This window comes from Martes martes (genome assembly GCF_963455335.1).
Source record: "Martes martes genome assembly, chromosome: 11".
Lineage (NCBI taxonomy): Eukaryota > Metazoa > Chordata > Mammalia > Carnivora > Mustelidae > Martes > Martes martes.
In genome coordinates this window covers 50,392,125-50,419,756 of record NC_137899.1, presented here as the reverse complement: position 1 = coordinate 50,419,756, position 27,632 = coordinate 50,392,125, and the positions used below count along the sequence as shown (strand labels likewise).

General features: G+C 35.3%; 1 protein-coding gene across 1 annotated transcript in view; it reads left to right on the top strand.

The window, feature by feature from the left end:
- The window catches only part of CRPPA (CDP-L-ribitol pyrophosphorylase A), a 291,364-nt gene that overhangs the window by 172,567 nt on the left and 91,165 nt on the right, over positions 1-27,632 (top strand). Inside the window, exon 9 of the mRNA XM_080819133.1 lies at positions 7,846-7,977. Within this exon, the coding sequence (XP_080675259.1) occupies positions 7,846-7,977 (132 nt within the window). The remainder of the gene's footprint in view (positions 1-7,845; positions 7,978-27,632) is intronic.

The following is a 27,632-nucleotide window of genomic DNA, read 5'->3' as shown; positions in this document are numbered from 1 at the left end:
ACCCACCTAGGCTTTGAAACCCACATATCCATCTCTCCTTTCAATGTGCCATGGCCTGGAAACCATTTTAAGAAAGTAAATTGCTGCAGACATAGGGCTCATCCCATCTGTTCTCATCCTTCAGAGCTGTCCCTTGTTGCCAGGTGTGTCATGTCTTAAAAATCTTGGTTTGGTTTAGTTTGTATACCTAGCTTATTTGTTTGAAGGGGAACGGTAAGTTTGATCCCTTTTACTCCTACTTAGGCAGAAATAGAAACTGGAACCATCTCAGTTTAAGAGTTTTATGTTCATACGTTCATACTGATCCACATTTTCAGAAATATATGTAAATAAGAAAAAGCTCAGTTTTAGGTCAGACTATATTAATTTTATAAGTTAGAGACAATTTTTCTAGTAGTTTTAATTGTAGGATTTTAACTAGTAACAACATTTAGTCAGGAAAAAAAATCCTTTTTATTACACAGACACATAAGTTAATGATCAAAACAATTAACGGGATATATGATGAGCATGATATTTTACAAGCTTCTTTTGTTCCAGGCAAGTACAGCCCATTAGCACTTTCTGCAATGATGAAATAATGTTTGATTGCTGTATTCATGTCTATGGTAGCTACTAGCTACCTATTGCTATGAGCACTTGAAGTATACCTACTGCATTTTCAGTTTTATTTGAATTTAATAATTTTGAATTTAAATGTAAATAGTCACATATAGTTAGTGGCTACTTAGTAGACATTGTAGTTTTAGACTATGTTTTCTTTGATCAGCCTTTATAATGGGTCAGTTCTTTTTTTTTTTTTTTTAAGATTTATTTATTTATCCTTTGTGGGGAAGGGAATGTGCAGAGGGAGGAGAAAGAGTCTTAAGCAGACTTCTGCATTGAGCCCAGAGCCTGACGTGGGGCTTGATCCCGTGACCCTGAGATCAGGACCTGAGCTGAAGTCCTCATTCTGATGTTTAACCAGCTGAGCCACCCAGGTGCCCTAGGTCAGTTCTCTTACATGATGTAGCTTCATGGGAAAAAAAAATGTTCTCAGAAATAAAAGGTTAGTTAACTCTATATTTTAATAAAAAATAGTCCATAGGAAAGCACCATTGATCTTCTAATTTGTTATTAGAAGCACTGTAATCGGAATTTTTGTGAATTGCATTTTCCTCTGAGGCTGATGTTTTTAAGTTTCCTTAAATTAGCACAGTTTTTCTGTATCTTTTATATAATTAATGTAAGCTTAACATTATCAAATAATTCAAAAGCAGTATTGATAAGACCATAATTTTCTGTTGCTTTTCTTTATTACAGTATGAATTTCCTATTCCTGAAGTTGTTTAAAAAAAGCATTAATTGCTAAAATTATTAAAGTATTTTTGCCATACTTAATAAAAGACATAGGATGAATCTGTGGAGGCTATGCTAATGTTTTACATATATCATATACCTGCGTTTGATCCCCTTGATCACATTTTTGAATACTTTTTGTTTTTACCATATAGTATTCAAAACACCTTATCTCCTGAAAATGTTTTTTTGTTTTTGCCTGTTGAAGCATATTAAAAATGTCAAGAATCACTTGAAAAAGTAGGTATAAAAGTAGAGGGGCGCCTGGGTGGCTCAGTGGGTTGGGCCTCTGCCTTCAGCTCACGTCATGATCCCAGAGTCCTGGGATCGAGCCCTGCATCGGGCTCTCTGCTCAGCAGGGAGCCTGCTTCCTCCTCTCTCTGCCTGCCTCTCTGCCTACTTGTAATCTCTGTCTGTCAAATAAAATAAATAAAATCGTCAAAAAAAAAAAAAAGGTAGAACAAATTTTTATAAATTTAAATGGACTTTGTAGTGGTTAGTATTAAGGTACCTTTATTTGTGAACTCCAAAGATACTCATTATTTATTTTTTAAACATACCATGTAATGCTTATTTAAATCACCTGCCTGCAGACAACCTTGATAATAATTACAGATTATTGGTTAATGTGTAATAAACCTGATCATGTAAAATAAAATTTTGACAAGTCATTAAAATATATAAAGAGGATTATGCTAAACTTAGTGAAGAACCACATACCTGGTTTTTGTAACTTTCCTTAGTGATTTAATATGTTTTAAATAATACTAGTTTAGCAAGTCAGTGCTTCATATTAATCATTGTGCTTGCTGTTACCTTTTGATTCTAAAATTTGTTACAGATGGTACAGGTATTAATTGAAAAGATATATAATGCTTTAGGTAATTGTCCCATAATACAACAGTGGCAGATTTCTGTTCCTAAAGGAGAAATACCTTGTGAAATCAGAAAAAAAAATCATTTGTAAACATGTTCGCAAGCTATGTTAGGTTTTCCTACTGCCTGTTTAAATATGTGAAGTTCTGGAGCGCCTGGGTGGCTCAGTGGGTTAAAGCCTTTGCCTTCGGCTCGGGTCATGATCCCAGGTCCTGGGATCGAGCCCTACATCGGGCTCTCTGCTCAGCGGGGAGCCTGCTTCCTCTCTCTCTGCCTGCCTCTCTGTCTACTTGTGGTCTCTGTCTGTCAAATAAATAAATAAAATAAATAAATCTATCTTAAATAAATAAATAAATGATTTTAAAAAAATGTGAAGTTCTTGTTTTGTAATTTTTTGATCTTCTACATAAGGATCTGAAACAAAATGGCTATATAAGTAAGACATTTGTCTTGATACTATAAAAAACTTAATTACTTTTTAATTCTTCGAATCAATAAAAATGTATAAATCTTTTCTATGGCTAATATTTTAATGTGAAATACTCTTTATTTACTACTTTGGTTAAATGCCCTCATTTCTCAACCTAATAGTTTTGCTGGTATTTTAAGATTTATAGATGAGTTTTTAAACATGTGCTCTGAGTTTTCATGATAGCTTACAACTTTTAATGAGCTTCTATTCATCAGAATTATGCATTGAATTGCTTGATGGTGTTGATTTAAATTTGTTCCAAACTAGGGCGCCTGGGTGGCTTAGTTGGTTAAACATCTGCCCTTTGGCTGAGGTCATGATCTCAGCATCCTGGGATCTAGTCCGGAGTCCCTGGTCAGGCTCCCTGCTCAGTGGGGGCGTCTGCTTCTCCCTCTCTCTTTGCCCCTCACCCCATTCATGCTTGTTCACACTTTCTCTTATTAATAAATAGAATCTTAAAAAAAAAACTTTTTGCAAAGTGAAATGATTCAACATTAAAAGTTCCTTTTTCTTTTGAAAAGCACAGTTGAAAATGAAAGTACAGTTCATTAATTTTCATTAATAGAATCTATGTACTTCATAAATAGTTGAGGTGAGATGGAAGTTTCTCTAAAGTTATTTTTTATTATTAATTATTTTTATTAACATTTAATGTGTTATTTGTCCCAGGGATACAGGTCTGTGAATCGTCAGGCTTACACATTTCATAGCACTCACCATAGCACATACCCTCCCCAATGTCTCCACCCTCTCCATACCCCTGTCCTCCCAGTAACCCTCAGTTTGTTTTGTGAGATTAAGAGTCTCCCGATCCCACCTTGTTTCATTTTTTCCTTCCCTTACCCCCAAAGCCTCCACCCTGCCTCTCAAATTCCTCATATCAGGGAGATCATATGATAATTGTCTTTCTCTGATTGACTTATTTCACTCAGCATAATACCATCTAGTTCCATCCACGTTGTTGCAAATGGAAAGATTTCATTTCTTTTGATGGCTGCATAGTATTCGATGCGTACCTTACTTTGATCTGTTTAATATTGACCAATTTCATCTTTTGTTATCTCCCTGTATTTCTTTTGAAAAATGGTGTTGTGAGATGTGGGGCCCGAGTCACATAATATACTTTTCTGTATAGATAGGTAGATAATTTTGCAGTATCTATTGTGTGGATTCAGAGAGTCTCCATCTATCTACCAATTCTTTCTAATTTATTATTTGATAAAAACCATAACTTTGATTTTGACCATCCTTCCTTCCACTTTGGTGGGCATTAAGCAGTGCATATTTCTATATGTACTGGAGCTTCAAAAATTGACTTCTTCTTCAAATAAACAAAGACTCTGTTTCCTCTCCTACCACAGTTCCTGATTTCTTTCTCTGGCCTGTTAACATGGGTTCTGAAATGAGGCAGAAGTGTTAAATGTGGGGTTGTGGAACATTCCTGAGGTTTTAAAGAATATTGTACTTGATATTAATTATTGTCCTTTAATTAATGTACCTGTCCTCAGAGACAAATGAAAAACTACATATTAAAGTATGAAAAATTAATTGCAATTCATCTGGGGCCAAGGATATATTAAATGGTTACTAGACAAATATAAAGCATGTGTAGAACTGAATGTAGAAGACGTGAGGCACAGAGGAGCATTTTCTAAACTCTGAGTGCCAGAAACCTTGCCCACCCACAAAGCCATGAAGCTACCCATATGTTGAATGTTGAAGCAGTTTACTAGTTTATAGGAGTCAATTTACTATGTTAGAAAAAAATAAAATGAGAAATTCTTTTGGGGGGAGGGATAGGAAGATATTCTTACCTTTTTTTAATGTATGCATGGAAAAAAAACTGCTAGAAATGACATCCTAAGGGGGGAATATTGTAACAATAATTTACAAGTAGTGAATGAATGAACAGTTCAAAAAGAGATCAAAGAATACCTACTTGATGCAGTTATAAGCAAATCTGCAGTACTCAACCTAGATGAGATGTTTTGCCTCATTTCAATGGATACAAGACTGTCCATGCTGTAAGTTTGTTTTATTAAGGCAAAAACATTTACATTTCTCTTGAGCTATCATGATCGTTTTGTAATCCTCTCCTGTAGTTATATAAACCTGCCCTGTCTTTAAAATTAAAATTGATTGCTTTATTGTACCAACTGAATTTTTTTCTTGGAACTCATCAGTAACTGGTGTATTTTAGAAGTTCAAAATTAGTAGTGCAATGTAAAGTATATGCTTAAGTTTCATGGTATTGGTATTAGGAAATATACCTTCTGAAGTGTTTCTTCTGTGTTAGCTCAGTGTAAAATCATTATTTTTTGTCCTTTTAAAGAAACAAAACACAGATTCAGCACATTTTATCTCTTGAGCCTTCTCATTCCAATATAGTTTATTTTTGTCGAGAGTTTTAGTTCTACCACTTTTAAGCTCCCAAAGTTATTAACTTTAGGCTCTCTTTAGGATACTTTTTAAGGAAAATTGAAAAATGTGCACCTGCTTCCAGCTTTGACTTTGCAGAGAGGTTTCCCTGGCAGGTGCACTTCCTCCTAAGCCAAGTTCAATGGTGCTTTGCAGGACAGAGCTCCATTCCCGGCTGTATCCTTCATTCCTTCTTCAGTTCATATGTTACTAGCATTTCCATTCTTTAATTTCTGTGCATTTTGAATCTATAAGGAAGCTGTAATTACAAAGTAGAGTGGTTTCATCTTTTCTGCTCCTTGTGCTATTTTTTCTATAAACCCATTCTGCAACCCCCTTTATTTTACTGTGAGATGTATCAGAGCTAAAAATTTTTTAGGAAGACTTATATTAAACAAGAAATGTCTCTTTGCCTCATTAAGTATCTAGGCTATCAGTAAGGTTGCCCGGATTGTGTGCATTGCAAAACTGTGGGACATTCTATTCACATCAAGTACATTGGGTATGGTGGCTCCTGGCATTTCATGGTATCTAAATATTACAGAAAATTGCACAGGTGAAAGAGTTAAATAGTACTGTGAGGCCTGGAGCACCAAACAGCAGTGTTGTTCCTTAGTCCAGATGCTATGGGGTATTTAATGACTTGGCACTATGGGCCCAGGAGAGAGTCTTAGTCTCAGCCACTCCCCTAGTTTTAGATTCATAACAGGACTGCAGTTTCATAAATTGCCTGGGGTTTGAAGAATTAGCCTGCCTTTTTTTTTTTTCCCCTCCCAAACTCACAACCAGGAATTATAGCTTCAGGAAGTTATTTTAAACTCACAAGACTAGGAGAAGCCTGTGGCACTAGTTTGTGAAATGTCACAAAGGACTACAGGACAGGAGAAAAAGGCAGAGATGGACATGTCTCTTCAGCTTCTGCTCTCGAGCTCGTAATTTCACATTAGTATAGGGCCTGCCTTTTGTCCCCCTCTATTTTTCCTCCACTTTCTCAAGGGGGAGGTAAGGAGATCACAGAAGGTGGTATGTGAGCCATCCTTCTAGAAGGCTCAGGCTACAAATGGGAACTAGTATCTTTTTAACAGCTAATAGGTGTTTAGCTTCTAGGTCTCAGCTAGGGGAACAACTGGTCATAAGTTAAATTACCCTGAAGGAAAGTATAATATTTATAGTTCATTCATAATTATTCCAGTCTGGCTGTTGTTCATCAGTTTCAGATTATATTTGCTCTAAGTATTGTTGCGTGGTGAAAAATCTGAAATTTCATCTTTGTAAGTTTTCAGGGAATCGCTGTTAGGAGAGGGTGTGCTGAAGGTCACAGGGCACATTGTCTTCCATTATTCAGTAGATAGTAATGCCCGAGACCCTTTTTTGGGGGTTCTTTTTAGCCTCCAATTTTTTTTTTTTTTTTGCTTTTTTGTCTTTTTATTGGTTTCTTAATGGATAGAGCATTTTCTTTATTGTCACTTTAGATTTTAGGAGGAGGCTACTGTATGTGTTTGGTCAACTATAATGAAAAGGTCTGAGAAACAGTGAATGAATATCTACTGAATTAATATATATACATGTCCTCATATGATTTTCTTTTAATAATGGATTTTAAGTGCCTTTCTCTGGAAAAGCAAAATACAATGTGGTAGGTGAAAACTCATTCCCTTGTGTTACACAAAGAACATAGTAAGATTTTGTTTTGCATTTTCTAGAGGAAGGGAAAGGATTAATATACTAGTTTTAAAATGCTTCTAGATAATAAATACAGGGAATTGAACAAATTATAATTCTTGAGAGTTTCTTAAATTTGTTATTGTGAAAGAATACAAAAGTTCGAGTGTTTGTTCTGTGTGTACATTTGCATCTTGTTTTGATACTATTGTGATTATATATTTTATGTCCCACAAAAGATGAACAGTACCATAAAACTTCAGTAATTTGAAGGAAGAAAGCTCACCCTGAGCTCCTTAAAATTTAAATGGAAAATAATGTTTAAAAAATAGTCATTGGAATAATTTAAAGAAAAATACTATTTAACACTGCTAAAAGTTACATGTAAAATTCTGGATTTACTCTGAGAAATAGATGATTTATTAGAAATTCAATTATTTGATGGGGCACCTGGGTGGCTCAGTGGGTTAAGCCTCTGCCTTCGGCTCAGGTCATGATCCCAGGGTCCTGGGATCGAGCCCCACATCGGGCTCTCTGCTCAGCAGGGAGCCTGCTTCTCCCTTCCTATCTGCCTGCCTCTCTGCCTACTTGTGATTTCTCTCTCTGTCAAATAAAAAAATAAATAATCTTAAAAAAAAAAAAAAGAAATTCAATTATTTGAAAGGTGTTCTTTTAAAACTCTTTGAGTATAATAAGTACTCCCTTGAATTGTATTGATATTGGTAATTAACATATTTCTATGTAGCTTAGTTTCAAATAATAAATTGAACAAATGGTTGAAATCATATATTCATTATACATTTGGCTCTGACACAAGTGGAAATAGGATATTAGCATTTTGTATTTTTTAGCATTGTGTTCTCAATGACTGCTTCCTGCTTTTGTATTTGTAAAGGAGGATTCAGCTTTCATAAGGATTTATGGTTGAAATGCTTATCTAGAAATTAACACAAACTGAAGAAAATAACACAAACTGATAAAAATAATACAATTGTGTTTTGAACTTCTTTAATGTTAGATTTCTCAAAGGAGAGTGGAAAGAATGGTATTCTAATGTTACCTTTTGTATTATTTTGCAGGTTTATTTTCTTGATTATAAATCAGTACCTTTTGATCAGAAAGTGAAAAACCTAATGCAGATTAGGGAATATGCAAAGGAAGTGAGAAAAAGAAATATTTTATTATGTGGTCTTCTTATATATTATCCACAGGTAAGTAAAATTTTGTGTTTTGTAGACTACAGTTTGAATATAGGGAGCCCGATTTGTTAAAAGCAAAAATACAGTAATGATAAGAAAAATTTTGGCTGGAAAATTGTGTGTGTTCTCTCATAAGTAGAACCTCTTTTGAGGGGAAAAACAAAAATCAAAACAAGTGTTCTGAAGAAGGAAAAAAAAAGATGAAATTGGTGAATATCTTCTACTAGGTAGCCCACACAGGGTTGCCAGATTTATCAAGTAAAAAAATACAGAATGCTTGGCTAAATTTGAATTTCAGATAAATAATAAATCATTTTGATTATGTCCTAAATTTGGAATTTGAAATTAGAAATTCCAGTTGAACCAGACTTTTGTATTTAACTGAGTTCAGAACTCAGCCATTTGTATAATTTGAAATAGCTTGTTTCTTTTATGTTGTGCTAAAGATGTTGGTGATCAGGTTTTTAATTACTTGAAAGCAATGCTTGACATTCATATAACAAGAGGGCATACTATTTAACAAGAGAAAAATTCTTATTGTCACTCTATTAATAGCAGAAAGTTAAGCTGAAGGCAAAATGAATTAGCATTATAGATTCTTAGTGCAAAGAAATGTTATTTAAATCAAACTATTTGGAGACTCTGTTAGGGAAGATGGATTTGCCCTTTGTGCATAGATACCTTTTATTGAAATTGCAGAATGCTTTGTAGTGTTCTGGAGGTACCCCACAAGAATCAAGAGATTAAAATAGTCGATGGGGTTTTTATTGGTCTGGAATAAAAGTGATTTGGTACTGACCAAGGAATGACAGGCATTTAAAGTTGTATTGTTGATGAGTAACAGTTATTATTTGTGAAATATTTAAGGTACCCTTTTAGCCTGAAGGCAACAACATTTCTTTTGAAACAAATGGATTTTAATTAAATATAAGGACCATCTTTTAGCCAGTTCCTTGGTTTTCTTTGAGGTGGTTTTCTCTGCTTCCGTAATATGTAAGTATGACCTCTGGTTAGTCATCAGGAATGAGGCAAAGCTGAATTTACTTAGGATCATGAAGTATAATATATTAGTTTTGTAGGGGCTATTGAACTCAGGGCAGCCACGGCCTAAAGAGATATACATACTTGCCCAAGAACAATGCATAACTGGAAGAGTAAGAATAAGAACTTTGGTCTGTATCTTTGTTCAGGAATATTCCATTTTCAAAAGATTGTCTTTGGTTGTATTCCAGATTACTGTGGCTGGAAAAATCCATTCTTTCTCTTGTGCCATGCAAAGGACTCATGGATCCACACTACAAATGCTACACTAGGCAGATACAAAAATTTTGAGAAAAATCTTAGAAGCTAAGAAATGAAAAAGCACATACAGTCCCTGGGACTTGCTTTTTCCTGTGATTTAGGCTAAACTTAAAGGGTCTGTACACACTGTAGTTGATATTCAAGTGGAAGAGTATGGTCCAAATTAAATACAGCATGCCGAGTGAGATCTGAATTGCAGATGAACAATAATTTTTAACAAGTATTCTGAAATATTACAGGAAACATACTTGCACTAAAATTCTTTGTTATCCTCCCTGATGTTCAGTACACCTGGGCATCTTGTGTTTTTATTTCCTAAGCCCAGTAACTACTCTGGAGTTCATAATCACAGTAAGATTGTTCATTTCTCCACACCTGGCATTCTGTACACAAGAGTGACAAGGAGTTGTGTATCTCTATGACTGTGTACCTGTGAAGGCTCCCTGGTTGGGAAAGTGGCCTTGTTATAAAGGACGAGCCTTTGCAGCCTAGTCCTTTGCAGCTGACCATTTTTATTTTTAGTCAGTTTGGACCCGTTAAACAAACTGTCTACTTAGCCATCAAGAGTATGAAGATGATGATCCTGCGAAGCCTCCAAAATATGTCTTCCATCATTTTAAGAAACAAAAATAGCTTACTTGGGTGTTGCTTTTCTTTCCTTAAAAGAAGGAAGATGTCTGAAATATGTTACGAATGTTTAAAATACAGGGTTTACTTTTGTCCTTAAGGACACAGGTGCCAGTCGATGCTTCCTAGGCTAATACATGTCCAGTGCATGATTCCACATTAAAGAACACTTACCAAGTGGTTCTGTGATGTTCATCATACAGGCCATTAGAAAGAGGCTATGGTTAAAAAATTGGGGAGGCATCAGTGAGTAGAATTAAACGATGTCTTCCATGAAGGCTTTCTCACAGATTCTTAATATGCTGATGAGCATTTCATATCTCCAAATTGGGGACAGGGGGGATATCATTTTCCATTTTCTACTGTAACCTTTAAACATAGGCAACTCTGAGGCTAATACTCTCTAAATGAAACTTGGGGGTACAGTCCTCATTAATAGGCTCTACATAAAGAAACCACTACCTCTGGACAGTCTTTTACTTTTTTTTTTTTTTTTTACCTTTACCTTTTTTACTTTTACTTTACTTTTACCTTACCTTTTTTACTTTTACTTTTTACTTCAGTACTAATTTTTCCACTTAGCCAAATCAGTATCTTTAATTTTGAGTGCCTACTTGACCAACATTGTATCAGCACTAAGGATATGAAGATTCATAAGGTAAAGCTTCTTCACTCTTAAGCGGGAAGTGTTAGTTTGTGTTTTCCATGGTGCTGTCAGATACAGTTTGTTATGGCGTTCACACATTGGACTTCATTCCCTAAACTAATCCATTGCTGTGATAGCCATTAGGGTGTTTTCATAGATAGTTAATGTGTTTCTTTTCAGTCTCTGATTAGTGAAATGTAGATTAGTGAAATCTAGAAAGATTTTAAACCATTTTTTCATAAGACAGAGCATCAAGGACTGTCACATCACTCTGGGATACCAGATGGCAGTTATGGAATGTTGAGATGAAGTTGAGTAAGGGAATGAAGAATGACCATTTGAGAAAGTTTCTAAGCTAACTGTGAGATCATCTCTTCTTGCTCATTAAGGACAAACATTCTAAGCAATCACAAGCTATCTGGCTAATGGGGCAATTCTGTTGATGAAGGCTCTTAGTTGTAAACAAAATGTATCTGTGATTGTCTAAAAGAAAGATTTATTTTAGGGCATTTTGTAACTTACAGAATTTCTGAAGGGTCATGGAACCAAATTAGAAAATATCTAGCCAAGTACGGTGCAGATGGCAGAAACGCTCAACCCTTCTGGGACTGTGCTAGTAAAAGTGCCTCCCATTACTGACTCTGGGTACATAGGATGCTGGGGAACCACAGATAGAAACTCTACCATAGCTGATCCAGAAAACACAAAGTCTCTGCCTTAGACCTAGTTTCCCATTTCTGGCACCAAGCCAACCTCACTGTCGCCTTTTAAGTATCCTACATGTACATAGTAGATAGAATCTGTGGAATGTTGATAAAACAGAATCTGAGGAAATGTAGTTTCTTTTCCTCTGTAGTGTCTATAGCATGGAAATGAAAGTTGGAATTCAGTTAGAGAAGGTGTTTGTTGAGCCACTTTGCAGAATATTAGCCCCATCAATCTAGGTTATAAAATCTTGTCCTAGGTTGAAATCAGAGTACCATTAACACATTATATTTACTATCAAGGGCTTGTCATTTGCCTGCGTCCAGGATTTCTGTATTGTGTTTTACTTGCACAATTACACATTTTTAAATAAAATTTTACACATGAACTTTTATGATAATTTATGAACTCTATAAGATATATAAAGTCCTTTAGCAGTTTTTCATTTAATCTGTGCATTATACATGCTCAAGGAATAGAGATAGAATCACACAGGTACATGTTTAAAGAGTTTTCCAAAACTGGGGCACCTGGGTGGCTCAGTGGATTAAAGCCTCTGCCTTCGGCTCAGGTCATGATCTCAGGGTCCTGGGATTGAGCCCCGCATCTGGCTCTCTGCTCAGTGGGGAGCCTGCTTCCTTCTCTCCCTCTCTGCATGCCTCTCTGCCTACTTGTGATCTCTGTCTGTCAAATAAATAAAAAACAAAATCGTTAAAAAAAAAAGTTTTCCAAAACTATTATAACTGATTATTTCTTGGTTTAAATTTTAGCATCACCCCATGAAATTGAAACAACTAGCTATGTGACCTTGAACAAGTGATAGAAGTTGTGTAGTCCTCTGATTATTCATTTATAAAATGCATAAGTCAAATTCTTAAAGCCTCCACTGGATAAGGAGATGAAGACTTAGGAGATGGGCATTCTCTGTCACAGGCACCATCACTGTTTCTCACTCTGACAGGGAAATTCTGAAACTGAGCCTGAATTTTCTTTCCTTAGATGACCACAAACTTTACCCATACTCTTATTTTGTTGAGAAATTATTTATTATAGTTCATACATTTCATTATGGTTCAGAGAGCGAACTTTTTCTTTTTTGGTTTTTGTTTTGACACTTCAAAGTAAAAGTCAATGAGGAGAATGTCTTAGTCTTTTCTGTTGCTATAACAATGCCACTAATTTTGGTGGCTTATAAACAACAGAAGTTTATTTCTTATGTTTCTGGAGGCTAGGATTCTGAGATCACAGTGCCCACATAGTCAAGTTCTGGTGAAGACCCTCTACGCTATTGCAGATCACCATTTTCTCATTGTATCCTCACATATCAGGAAGAGGGTGAGGCCTCTCTCGGGTCTCTCTTTATCACTGCACTGATCCTATTCATGAGGATTCCACTTTCATGACTTAGTCCCTAACCAAAGGCTTCACTTTTTAATACTATCACATTGGGGTTTAGGATTTCAACATAAGTTCTCAGGGGACACACACATCCAATCTGTAACAGGGAAGGAATTACCATCCATGATAGCATGGCAGGGAGTGTGTTCCATTTTAGCCTATCCATTTTTCTGTCTCCTTTCTTATCTGAGCTGTGATTACCCTGGGTTTGATGCAGTGAGAAATAGGACTTTGGAAGCAACATTTGGCTTATTGAGTATTTTTCGCAAGATGAGGCCATTTTTTCTAATGTAATTGACGGATGTAATTGACAGAAACAGAAAATCCAGGTCCTGGAGAGGTCAGGAGGTAAAGTAGATGAGCTCAATGACCTTCTCATTGCTCTTGAACACTACTTTTTCTTCAACCACAGCTATGGCTCTGGAAGGCATACAAACAAGAAAGAAAGTTACCAAAGCAGGTTTGTGATTCTGTTTTTTTAAAAATAATTTCTTGTAAAAGAGTAGAGAATTCTTCTAAAAGCTCCCAAAATAGGCTATGGAATGGTGAGATGGAATGGTTTGGCAACAGATTAAATGAGATAAAGCTGTGTAAATTGATTTTTCTGTCAGAAAGTATAAACCAGATCTCTCTACTTGATGAATTAAATATCATTGTCCTTCTCTATTGTCTGGATTTTAAATGTTTTGCATGTACTGTAAAGGATGTCCAGAACACATTCTTGTCAATGTATCTCTTTGTAGTTAACTCCAGCTAAATTCATAATGAAACATTAAGAACTGCATGAACAGGTCCAACTGCTGTAGGATACTTTTGTGCCAAAAGATCTGAATTTGTAGGATACAGGGATAGCACTCTTTCCCTTTTAAATACACCACATTTGCTGTGTGTCCTCCAGGTGAGTCATCCTTTAAGTGTGCCTAACTATTTAGAGAATTGGCTATGCTTTCAAATAGCAGAACATCATTTTTTTTTTCTTTTTAATGATAATCTTGGGGGAGGTTAGACTTAAAACTCTACTTTCTGCAATGAGCAATTACTTGTAGTTTAAATAGGAATTATTTACTAAACACAGTACTTCTTGTGGCACTGAATCATGTGGCATGCACACCAAACATGGAATACTAAATCTGTTTACAGACACTCATAATACCCTGTTCAGAGCAATCAGGCTTTTTTGATGTGGGTATGTTTTTGAGACTAAATATTTTTCACTTTCAATATTGTTTTGGCTTCTAATGTTTAGACTTAGTCATTCTTTGGGAAAATTTGAAAGTCATAAAATAAAATGTCTCTTTAAAATTGTGTGAGTTTGAAAAACAAAACTTTTTAGTTTGGGTAGCTTACTTACAAGACTCATTCGAGTGGCAATAAGCTATTAGACAAATGTAGATGAAATAGAGCGTTAGATATGAACTTCTAGTACAGACGTCCCCTTAATTTTCTTGAAAAAGTGAAGCAACATTACAAATGAAAGTGACCATGGAAAATTAATGCACTTAACTCCTTTCAACAGTGTATTAGTTCGCTATTACTGCATAACAAATTACCCCCCGAACTTAGTGGCTTAAAATAACATTTATTATCTCATAGTCCCTTTGGTTTCACCTTCTCTGGGCCCTTCTCAAGACTGTAGTCACCCCAAGGATCCCCTGGGAATAATCTGCTTCCTAATTCACTTACCTGCCTGTTGGAACGACTTGGTTCCTCTGAGCTGTTGCTCTGAGCACTCGGTTTTTCACAAGCTTGTGGTTGGGGGCCTGTTGATAGAATATCTCCCAGTGTTACACATACAAGAGAGAGGACTGAGACAGAAGTCACCTGTACATATTATGTACAGAAGTTTCCTGTAACATATTCACCAAGTGACATCCTACCACCTTTACTGTGTTCTATCCATGGGAAACAAATGACTAGGTTCCAACCACACTCAGGGAAGGTGATGACACAGGGCATAAATACCTGGAGGTGGTTATCATTAGGAGTCAAATCAGACATTGTCCCCCACAGTGATACCAGAGTGTTAATATTAAGGTTAAGAATTTCTTGATCCCCCATGTAAATTAAGGGGTTGATAACTTAAATTGGGCTAGAAATGTTTAAATGAAAAACATATATATATGTGTGTGTATGTATACACACACACACACATACACATATATGTGTGTGTGTATATATACACACATATATATAATATCTAATATATGTACATATACTAATCATACACACTTTGGATATGTGAATAGAGTAATAACAGCTGGAGATGCTATAGCAAGGAGATGGAGAACCCCAAAAAATGAAGACATATTTTAATGTTTATAATTTTTTGAAGAGCCTGATTTAGGTCAGATCCATATCAAATATGTTAAGAAACATATGTTTATAGATAAGCTATCTTAGTTCAGGTTAGTGAACCTTGTATTACCAAATAATAGCTATAAAATGGTGGTGTTGTCTTTGAAAAGTTGAGACCTGTTACATTAAGAACTTATAACCCAGAAGTGTTGTGTCTTAGAGGTTTGGAAATGAGTTTCTAGAAAAGAGAGGTGCTGTAGAAATCCTGAAAGACTAGAAATAAAAAGAATCCAATGAATCTGACATCCTATTGATAATATGCAGGGAAGACATGTGTGTGGGCTTACAGAAAATACTGAGAAACTTCAGAGAGAGTCATGATTTTCTATAAAAAATTCCCCTAGTAAAACTGCTATCTTACTAATATCAATGCCAAGTTGAAAATAAGACTTAATTTTAGTCTTTGTCCAAGTTCTGATATTTTGACTAATGAAACAAACAAACAAAAAATAGGCACAGTAAGCAGGCCGGAAGAGCAATCTAAGTAATTAGTCCTTGGAAAATTGAGGGTTTTCTAATGTATGTGGCATTATTTCAGCCCTTTGAAATAAAATGTGTTGTATATATGTTGGGAGTTTTATGTAGATTTTTCCTTAAATAACATTGGAGGGAGATATCTTTCTCTGTTTATTTTCATTTTATGGAAGACTAATTATCCAAACTTCAGAAGCAGCTGTACAAAGAACTAAAATTGCAATGTTTAACTGAATCAAGTGGAGGACATCCTGTGCCTACTGGAGGAGTTGAAAATAGCAAGTGGAGTGGGAAGTGAAACTACATAAGAGAAATGCAAAGTCAAAATAAGTATTTGGAGATTCGACATTCTCAGTCAATGGCAGTAACTCTGCATACTTTGAAATATTTGGGATGTATTGACTATTAGCTATTCCATTTCATTGAGAATTAAAGATAATATTTCTAAGAGACTATTAAAGGGCCGTTTTCCTGAATGAGAGTTGGTTATATATGAATTCCTTATTTTCTGCCCCAGTCCCTATTTTGGAATGAGGATAGTTTGTAAACTGAGAACACGTGTTTATTGTCTCTGAGGATTCTGTCAGCATTTGATTATGATCATAATGGAAATATAGAGGGACCTTCTCCACTGAGAATCAAGGAGATATGAGTAATTTTTGGCAACTAGATTTGTGTATAGAAAATGGTAGGTTTATTAGTTTTCCATCCATCTCATTACTCTCCTTTGACAACTGCTAAGGAAATATATTTTAATTAAGCTTCAACTTCCTCTTACTGAATGCATAATGGCGATTATATACCAATGCTCTTAGGATATGAGTTGACAACAAACATATCTACAGTCACTTTTTGAATCTGAATTTTAATGGACAGAAAAAACAGATGTTTTACTAACACGCTATTCATGATTACTATTAAGCTTCTGTTATTGTTGGCATTTTGTATGTTCCTAATCACAGTATCTTGCTGAAACCCTCTATTTGGAAGATACAGAGGGAAATACTCTTCAAAGAGTACCACAGATAATGTACGACTTTTCAACTAAAATTACATAATTTAGTCTTTTGCATATTTATTCCTTAAAAAATTATTTTCAGTGTGTATTTATAGCCTAAAAGGTATAAATCATAATACTTTTTTTTTAAACTAGGTCCCTGTTACATGAATAAATTTTTTAAATGAGGTTGTTCAGGAGCACAAGAGATTAATTTTTACTCTAGGACATGCTCAATTTTTGTTTACCAAAAGAGCTTTTTCCATTAAAATTATTGAAAGAAAAAAGTTTTTTTTAAACATATATTTGCAAGCTGAAATTGGGGTGATGTGAAATGTATTAAAATGGGAACCATGAAACTAATCTATATACCTACCACCTACTGGTATGTTCTTAAAGTCAGTTTGCAGGTCTGAGCCAACTTTATGCTCTCTTTTTTTTTTTTTTTTGTAACATTTTTTTTTTTTTGAGAGAGAGTGCCAGTGAGTGCACACAAGCAGGGGGAGCAGCTGGCAGAGGGAGAGAGAGAATCAGGCTCCCTGCTCAGCAGGGATCCCATGAGGGGCTGGATCTCCGGACCCTGGGATCATGACCTGAGCCAAAGGTAGATGCTTAACCGAGTGAGCCACCCAGGTGCCCCCTACTCTCTAATTACTCTAAAGATAAATAAACAAAAAACATTTGGACTTGCTAGTGAAAATATATGTTTATGAAAAGATATAAACTGTTAAATAGCAACCTACATAAAATATTAATGTATGAATGTGTGCATTTATGGTTTTCTGATGCATTTGCATTATACTCTGTTACTTTTAGTTCCTTTGTAGTAAGAAGTTGGGTCATTTCTTGCTTGTCTACTGGGCAAATGTCTTTGATTCTGACTTGATCTGTTTGGTTTTGAATTTTAAATAGGAATAATAGCACACACTTGGGTTTAAAATATGCCTTATTCTTCACCATCTTAATCCTCTTATCCCCTGATTAAATTTCTGACTTAATATTTAAAATGTTTTGTTGCAATTAAAGGATTTAGGTTCTTCAGAGAGGGTGGTCTCTCTCTCTCTTTCTCTCTCCAATCTCTCTCTTTCTCTCAAAAAGTCAAGCATTGACATCAACCCACCAGGTTTTTTTCTGACCTTTATGAGTAGAAATAGTCTAAAAATGTAGATGGGAGATTATGGAAAATCTAGTTACTGAATTATCAATTCTGGCCCATTGGAGAGAATGGGCATATTCCCTAAATCTAATTTGTTTTATTTGGATGTTACATAAAATTTTCCTAAAATACGCGGATCAAAGCCCAACAGTTGGAACATGCAATGACAAATATTTTTGAACCTTGATAGCAACTTTAATAATGAACACATTATATTTTTAACCTAAAAGTAACCAGTTTGAACAACTGTATAAAAACAGCTGGGGAGGGTCTTAATGATTGTCAACAATGATCTGGCCAATAAAATTTCAAAAAACCTCTATGTGTATTTTCTAAATTAGTGCCTTCCATTTTATGGTTTGTTTATTCATAAACTATAAAGTTACCAGGCTTTGCCAACATCACAAGAAAGGGGATTTTCTTCACCAATCAAGTAAATCACAAGTGAATGCTTCCAACCATTCCTCAGATTTTTGCAGATTGTTTTAAGACCTTGGAAAGAAAGAGAAGTTTTGTTTTTGTTTTTACGTATGTACAAGTCCCTTTGTAAGGGGTTTTGAAGAGGTCGAATGATGGCTGAGACGCTTACCTTCAGGCAGAGGTTTCAATGAAGGAACTCTGTCAGGTTAACTGGGTGTTAAAAATGCATCACTTTCGCTTTTTAGAGCTCAGTTATTTCCCCAGATGTGTGTTTCCAACAGGTTAACTAAGCAATAGCAGAGGCAACCCTTGTGGTAAATTCATGAAAATCAGTAATAGGGAAATAGTTGTTTTGCCTTCTTCCAGCAGCGCTGGTTCTAGGGAAGCCTCTACCTTTCTAGAACCCTGTATATTGCCCGTGAGATTACAGATCTTTTCAGCTAGTGGATCTTAGGGATTTTACTTAATAAGAAGGCATGTGTACTAAGACAAAATAGCAGAGCCGTGATCTTGTCTTGGCCTTTGAGAATAGTGAATTTCATGACTAAAGTGTACGATAAAGGAAAATAATGAGCAGAAATTCCCAAAGCTTACCCAGATACGGTTTTTTAAAAGAAGTCTTCGAAAAGTTTAAGAAACTAAATTTGCTTCTCCAGTAGTTTTCCTTACGTTTAGCAAGGCTTATGAATGAAAGGGGATTTTTCTTTCTGTGGCATTTCATTTAAATTGTCTCAAGTATCCAAAGTTTAGCTTAGATATGGTGGCTTAATTACTGCTAACTTAAGGCCTTCTCACTCAGAGTTTTCATTGGTTGGTGTTATTTGAATATTAATTTTATTGAGGTTCACTTTTGACTTAATTCAAATATCATATTTTTCAGATGCTTAAGATATTTTAGATGGGAAACGAAGATTTTTACTCAAAATGCTAAGTTTAGTAAAATCATTTGGAAAAGTAAAGACTTAGCAAATTACAAAATTTTAACTTAGGTAAACAGATAATTATTAATGAGCTGTAAAATAAATGTAAACTTGCCATATAGTTTGTTATGTAACAAAGAAGTGTGCATTTTAATTTCATGTTTAAATGCTCTACCAATTAGCTTGAAATTTTGAAATGTGATTTTTTTAATATTTCAAACATTGGCTATTAATAAATGTATGTGAAGCTACTAGCTTTGTTAATGTATAGATCTCAATATTATGCTTTTTGAACAAAATTTTATTATTTCAAAATGTAAAAAATGCAACTTCTGTCAGTTACAGGGAAATTCACTGGTGGAAGATCACAGCAGAATGGAATTTTAAACCTGTTGAATTAATTGATAAACTACTTGGTTTATCATTTGGGAATTTTTAATTGCAAATTTCAGAAATAAGATATTCAGAAATAAAATAACAAATTATTTTTGTTATAGTAACAATATAACTGGCAGATCTAAGACTTAGAGCTTTTGGCTTTATTAGACCCACATGCTCAAGGGGTGATTAACCTCTTTTCCTTTGTTGCCTGTCTCTCCTCTACCCCTGCCTACAGCCAATTACTGCATTCTTTATTCTCATGTAATTTTTTTAATGAAGTTTTTAATTTTGATTCTAGTATAGTTACCATACAGTATTATATTAGTTGCCAGGGGTATGATCAGTGATTCCACAGCTGTATACATTACTCAGTGCTCATCATAGTAAGTGTAACCTTTAATCCCCATCACCTGTTTCATCTATCCCCCAACCCCCTCCACTCTGGTAACGACGATCAGTTTGTTCTCTGTAGTTAAGAGTCTGTTTCTTGGTTTCTCTTTTTTCCTTTGCTCATTTGTTTTGTTTCTTAAATTCTACATATTACTGAAGTCTTACGGTATTTGGTTTTCTCTGACTGACTTATTTTATTTAGCATTATACTCTAGCTCATTTACAGTCTTGTAAATGGCGAGATTTCATTGTTTTTTTATGGCTGAGTACTATTCCATTTTGTGTGTGTATCAGTCTTCTTTATCCATTCATCAATTGATGGACACTTGGGCGGGCTACTTCCCTAATTTGCCTATTGTCAATAATGCTGCAATAAACATGGGGTACCTGTATACCTCTGAATTAGTATTTTTGTATTTTTTTGGTAAATAGTGTGATTACTGGATCATAGGGTAACTTCTTGTTTTTTTTAACTTTTTGAGGATTTTCCATACTGTTTGTTACAGTGGTTGCACCAGTTTGCATTTCTGCTAACAGTACAAGGGGGTTCCTTTTTCTCCATATCCTTGCCAGCACTTGCTGTTCCTTGTGTTGTTGATTTTGGGCATTCTAACAAGTGTCTCCTGTAATTTTTAAAATATCAGACATAGCCATCAGCTATTACAAGTTTATATTTCTTTAGTAAACTCCATGGAAAAGATGGTCTTTATTCCAGTATTATTGCCAAAAGTCTTGGTTTTTGCTTTCATTAAGCTTGTTTATAAAACATGTCTTTATTTTCTGATCCAATTACTGTGGCCCAAGTGGATATCCATTCTTTTAACAGGCTTAGTTAATATGTCTGCCTCTGAAGCCAGGTCAGCTCCCAAACAACACGGTTGATTACAAGGACTGGGTTCATGCTCAAAAGAAACTTGTGGAGTCATTTCACACAGCATGAGGAATAGATGCTGGACAGACCCAAATTCTGTATCTGTTAATGCTATGGACAGAGTGTTTTTGTCTCCCCCAAGTTCACACTTTGAAGTAGTAACCCCTAATGTGATGGTATTAGGCAGTGATGTCTTTGGGAGGTAATTAGGTAATCAACGTAGAGCTGTCATGAATGGAATTAGTGTCCTTATTCTCTGCCACATGAGGATACAAGAAGACAACAATATGCAACACTGGAAATGGTGCTCACCAGATACTGATCTGCCTGCACCCTGAGCTTGGACTTGTCAGCCTCCAGGATTGTGAGAAAGAGTTGTTTAAGCCATCCAGCCTATGGTAATTTATTATAGCAGCCTGAAGTAAGATGTTTCATTGTTTGGGGTATTTTTCTTAGTAAATATGTAAGATAAAGACACTAAAATATTTGTGTCCACATGATGTAAATTTGGGTGCTTGTTTCCTCAACTGTGGAATTACAGAGTATCATACCAGATTTTTAGAAGAACTTAAAGTATAGCTAGGCAGACTCTTCTTGAAATGTTGCTAACGAGTTATTTTTAGCCCCTTGTGAAACATACTTTAAATTATATATTGCTAAAAATAGTTCCAAAGTTTAGAAAGTATTGACTTGAATTAATAAAAACCATTAACCACTACAATAGTAATACCCGTTTGTCTTATGTTCATTCTGGCATGTTCCTGGTGGAGGAGGGAAAGGATAGGTGACACTCTGAACATGATTCCTTATTTTTGTTGCAGTGGAAGGAAATGGATTGAAAACTGCTTTTCTATGTATCTATCATTCTTACCATAAGTGCCTTTTTTTCCAGAAAAATAGTAGTTTCTGTATATTTATGCTATTTATCATAATACTTTGATTGCCTTTATTATATTTATTTCTTTCCAGATGGGATTAGTAGTGAATATGTAATCACCTTGTCCTTCCACAACTCAAGTACTCATCAACCATCATACTTCTTCTGCATAGCAATTTAACACAATCTGGTGCACAGTGTTTTTTACTTACACATATTATCCATCTCCCTTACCTAAAATGGGAGCCCCAAGAAGGGTATGTGTGTGTTTATGTGCCTATGTGTGTTTTGTTCTGGCCTACCAATTTATTTCTAGCATCTGTAGTAGTGCTGGAAATAAGTACCTTGATACCAATATGCTGATTTACTAACATGTAATGTGTAAAAATGTACATATACTTTGAGGTATTATCAGAATATCGTAAAATTGAGAAATAGCCTTGTTTACTGTACTTCTCTTATTAGTGTCCATGCTATACCTGTTGTATTCCTGAAAGTGTAAAACATTCACAGGAAAGTGGTTAAACCATATATAAATGTTATCAGTTGAATTTATAGAGAGGTAAAAGTGAATACATTCCAACGTGAAGGTCAATGTCATTCATAAGTAAGTGCCAGTTGGTTTATTCTAGGGATACAGAGATAGTTTATTCTTAAGCCCAATACAATAATTTACCATTTATTCTAACTAAAAAAGAAAAATAATCTGAAGTTGGAGCAAAAACGTGATAAAATTCATCACCCAGTCATGATAAACTTTTAACTAACTGGAGGTATAAATAGTTTCTTAACCTGATGAAGTGATTTGCTGAAAATTTAAAGCAAACACCACACTGAGTATGTATTAGGAATGTTTCATCTAAAATAAAGAGCAAGAAAAGCATAGCTATAATCACTATTCTGGTTGACTTTCATCTGGATGTCCTACTGGCGCAGTAAGGCAAAAGAGAGAATAAAAGGTTAGAGGATTGGAAAGTAACAACAACAACAAAAAACTACCTGTATTTGTAAATAATATGTTTATCTCATTAGAAACCTCAAGAATTTGTAAATTTTCAAATTAAAGAACTCAGGAATATGTGTTATATAATCAACATACTAGTAAACTTTTACTTCAGCATGAAAGCAACAAACTGTTACAAACTTTAAGTGCTACCTTTTATTAAATAGACTTACACTAAATAGGTATGTTCCCTTGATCTCCTCTTCTTTCTTATAGAATCTGTAATTACTATTTCATTGTCCGTGAATTAATGTGTTTTTAAATGTATTTATATTTCTGTTCAAATTATCTTCATTCTTACCTCAAAAGTAATGAGGGAAAGATATTTAGAAAAATATAAGAGCACTAATTAGAAGTGGAGAACGAAACTCTTTTTGACTGAGAAGAGTTCAGTACTAACCTTTCCCTCGTGAACTATTAAGCAACAACAACTTTTGATATCTACGTACTGGATGTTTCTGTTTCAGGTTTCTGCATGCTTTCTTACCACATTACCGTGTGAATGTTCATTGTCAGGTAGCTGCTTTGTCGCTTAAGGGAATTGGTGATATGCCAATTTATTAATCTTTCACAATATTAGGAATTTAAATGTACATGTTACTTATATTTTGTAAAAACCCTTATACTGTTTTTTTAAAACAATTTTTCTGCAAGAAAACCTTTAAATGAATTATAAAACATCCCAAGATGCCGTAAGGTAATGCACCTGGATTAATTATGTGGTGTTTTCAAATCAAGTTAGTCAGTAACTTAAATTTTTAGTTGAAACTCTGTACCTTGAATCATTCTAGAACTTTTGAATTTGTAGGAATGTGAATGCCATACAGAAAATATTTAAGGTAGATCATGTTTATAGTATTTCTTTCAAGATGCTCATTATAATGTAGCTAATCTTGTGATTAAATATGACTCTTGATGTAAAACATTTTTTAAATACTATGTAGATGTGACATTTGTAGATGAACATTACCAATTTCTAGTATGAGGCAGTGCTTTTCAACATCCATGACTTTTAACAATTTTTTGTCACACTGAGGCATGAATTTAAATCACTGCAAATCACTGTAATGATGAGGAATGTGTTCTTAGTATTTAAGCATAACCATGCTGCTTTTTGGCACAAGAACTCATGTGAAGTGATAGAAATCCATTTATTTGTAGAAAAATATTTATGTCCATCAAAGTAAATCCAATTCTTTTGGAAGTTTACAAATCTTAAGGTGATAGTTTTGGATTAAATTAGAGTAGCATGTCTGATTGACATGGGTCCATGAAAGAATCTGGAAACGTGGAACACCATCAATGAATCGGTCATAAAGAAGTCTTTAATCAGTGTAAAAATACAGTGTAAAAATGAGAAAAATCATTACTGAAGTTTAAGAAAATTTATGCTTTGAGCATATACTTAGAAAACATAGGAATTCTCTATGGAAGTATGATTCCAAAGAATTTTATTTTTATAGTAATATAAAAATGATTTTAGTTTTTGTTTACAAAATTAAATTTTTTTTTCTTTTCTGGGCTCCTTTTACAAAGTTGGAACTGTAGAATCTGATTAAATGGCCTACTTGAGTTAACAGAATTGTTGGAAGATTTATGGCCATCAAATAAATATTTTAGTTCTTTGATTAGTTCTAATCTATTTTATTGGGAAATTTTGTCTTGTGATACTAATCTGGATTTTAAAAATAGGGTTTTGGACATAATTTTTACACATAGGAAAGTCACTGCTGTCAGAGATAAGCACAGCCAGACATTAGGTAAAGCCATGAAAACAGATTTTTTCAGTAACTCCTGACAGTAGGAGAAATAGCTGAGCTCCGTTCTGATTTGCACAGAGGTGACTGGGACATTTAAAGGAACATGAAAGAGTAGGGAGGAGCAGAGAGTGGGGTTCAAGTAAGAAGTTACAGAGGATGTCAACATAAATGTGATTAGGCCAGATGTGTCTGCTTCTGGTGATCGTGGGGCTAGTGTCCTCCCCCAGAGTCTGGGAGACCAATGATCTACCCCACCTCATGATTACATGAAAGAAAGGACTAGAGAAGTACACTCATGACTTGTAGGAGATACACCTGCATCTCAAAGGGACAGAGAAAGGATTCATGATTTTAAGGCCTTTTTAGTAAATGCTGCAAAGGGAGATCAAGGGGCTTATCCTCTGGTATTGGTTAGAACAAACAGTAAATTCTACTGGTCGTGGTGTTTTCTTGGGCAGGCATTTTAATAGGGACTAGGGGTCATCCTAGAAATGTGGTCTTAATGCTGCCAGAAGCCATGCTAAAGTCTTAGCATCTCTTTGTACAGTGATGTGGGCAGGGTCTTAGGTACAGTTCTCATTACTTAATAATATGTAAAATTCAAATGAAAAAGGATATTTCTAATTTTCCAATAGAAAATAAGAGTATTATTAATTTGACATCTAAAGGAATGAAGGAGCTATATTTTTCTGAATTGAAAATTTTTTTTTTCATGAGACAATGTTAAGGATTACAAACATATCCCCCCCCCCCCCCGTTTTTTTTCCCTTTGAGGAAAGTGAATTCACGTGATCCTAAACTTAAACCATATACAATTTTACCATGCCCACAGTGGAAAGCCTGCTAACACCATGCCCCCATTAGCCTAGTCCCCAACTCCCTCTCCTGACAATACCATCTGTCCTTCCCAGGTGTGTGACTGGGTTTCATAACTAAGCGTTCTGTGCCCTCAAGCTATCTTCCGATTCACAATGGTGTATTCATGATGTGGGTGTGTCACGTTTAGCATGTTTCCCTTACTCTGTTCCACCTGGGTTTGGGTAGGTTTTTGCCTTTTTAAAAAGGATTTTCCCAGCTATGTTGTCAGACCAATAGACTGTCTTCTATATTTCACTGAAACATGATTGTCAATATTTGAGTCATCAGCAGGGTTGGCATATTTTGTGTATTAAAATAGTGTACACCATTAGAGTATAAGAGACATTATTATGCAAACAGCAGCAAAACTCTGAGAGTAATTTAGTGTTTGCTGTCTTTGCTGTTCAGGGAGAATGTAACCAAGAGTGATGGCTACTTTTGTGTGACCAGTTTGATATAAAGGAAACAGACTTCACCTGATCAGTGAAGGGGACTCTTGTTGACAGTGAGTTTTAGAACTCTGGAGTCTCAAACCTGAGTGTCTGCAGAGATACTCTACATCTTTGAGACTTTGAAGTTTGATCAGCCACATTATTTAGAAGACAGAACTGCATTTGTCTTGAATGAACTTTGTCATAGTATTTATAGTATTACTTCTACAAGTAGTATTACTTGTAGTAATACTGTAGTATTGCTTCTCTTAAAATAACCCCACTAACTCTGATTATTTATCTTATTTTCTTCTTTTGCCCATGCCTAGCTGAGTGACACTGCTAAATGAAGGGCATTTGTTAAAATTAGCCTTTCGTAGAGGATGGGAAGAAGACTCAGTTTTGAGCATGGTGTGCTCTAGGTACTTTTGTATACGCTCTCACTGTAACTTCAGAACAGTCCTGTGAGATGGGTGTTGATACCTCCAGTATATACCTTTGAGGAATGCCAGATCTAGCACCTTAACTCCTTATGCCATAAGCTAATGAGTGGTTGAATTGGGTTTGGACCTCAAATGCACCACCATGTGCCTTGCTCAGCGATGCTTCAGTAGAAGAGTTTCTTTTAAATATTCCCCTCAAAGGAAAGCCATGTTACATTATTAACATTTAGTGGACTTCTGAATTATCCTAAAAACCATACTTAAGTTCTCTAGATTATTTTGAGATCCGATCTCTTCTTCTTGGCTACGGAGGGCATGTGGAGTATGGAGGTTGGCAGGGTCTTTCCTTGATGATACAGTGTGGAACTGGGAAGAACAAAAGTGATCCTGGCTTTGGTATTCTTATAAACCCAGAACCAGTCTTTGTCATCAGTCTTTACAGAGGAGTGAAGAGCAGGAAGTGGAGCTGAAGCAAATGGTCTATTCCCATGGAGTGGCAAGAGGGGATGTGCAGGGTGGGAGGAGCCTTGGAGAAGAGAGCCCAAAGGCAGCCCCTAGGAAAATGGCCTATCATGGAGAGGAGGCTTTTACACAAGGACACCTGTAGCCTGGCCCCAGGGAAGAGGAGAAAGATACTAAAATTGCTTGACCATCTCAGGTATCTCTGAACTTTCTCAGTATCTAACTCTTGGCCAAGATGAAGCTGAGGACTTGGCAGGACTAGTTTTGCAGCATCCTGGAGGTTGGAGGCTGAGGCCCTTCTCTGCTCTTCTAGGAAATACCTGTCTCTGCATTTGGATCTGACATTGACAGTGGCATCATCAAGACCCAGATAGATTATTTCCTAGTCTGTGCTGCTTTGACCAGTGCAGGTGAGGCCATATTAGGAAGAAAAAAAGTTTCAATTTTTCAACGAACTAGAGTAAAATTTTAAGTCAGTTTTAAAAAGTAACCCTGTTAAAAAGGCAAAACTTCTGTGAAATACTTAGTTCCAGGAAGAATAGTTCTTAGGTAGTTGATTTGTTTCACTGCCAGAATTGGCTTGGTGGGATACATTCCAGAGAGTACTAGGGAGCCATAACACTGCTTTTTAATAATGCTCACCTTAATTATCTGCTTATCTTAATTATCTTTGCTTCCAGGGATCATTGTGTAGCTTACTTTGTTTTGGGTTGGGCTCCTAATTGTATATTACAAAGAACATTGTAAATAGTGTTTTTCATGCCTTTTTTTTTTTTTAATTTGCCTCCATGATTCTTTGTGAGGTGTGGTAATAATTGGTGTTGGTGCAGGAACCTATCAGAATGACCTGGGGAATTTTTCAAACTGCAGAAATCTCTACTCTTGAGGTGATATGCCACTGTATTCTTTATTTCTTTATTTATTTTTTTTGATGTGTGTGTGTGATTGGAATGTCTTTACCCTTTTTTTAAAAATTTTATTATGTTAGTCACCATACAGCTACATCATCAGTTTTTAATGTAGTGTTCCTTGATTCATTGTTTGCATATAATACCCATTACAGTGTATTCTTTACTTAAGAGTGCTCCCCACTGCAACCCCCTACCAAAGAAAAAAGCTCACCAAAAGGAAAACAAAATGTTTAAACTCACAGAAGATAATCGTGAACAGATTGAGACAGTAATTTGATCT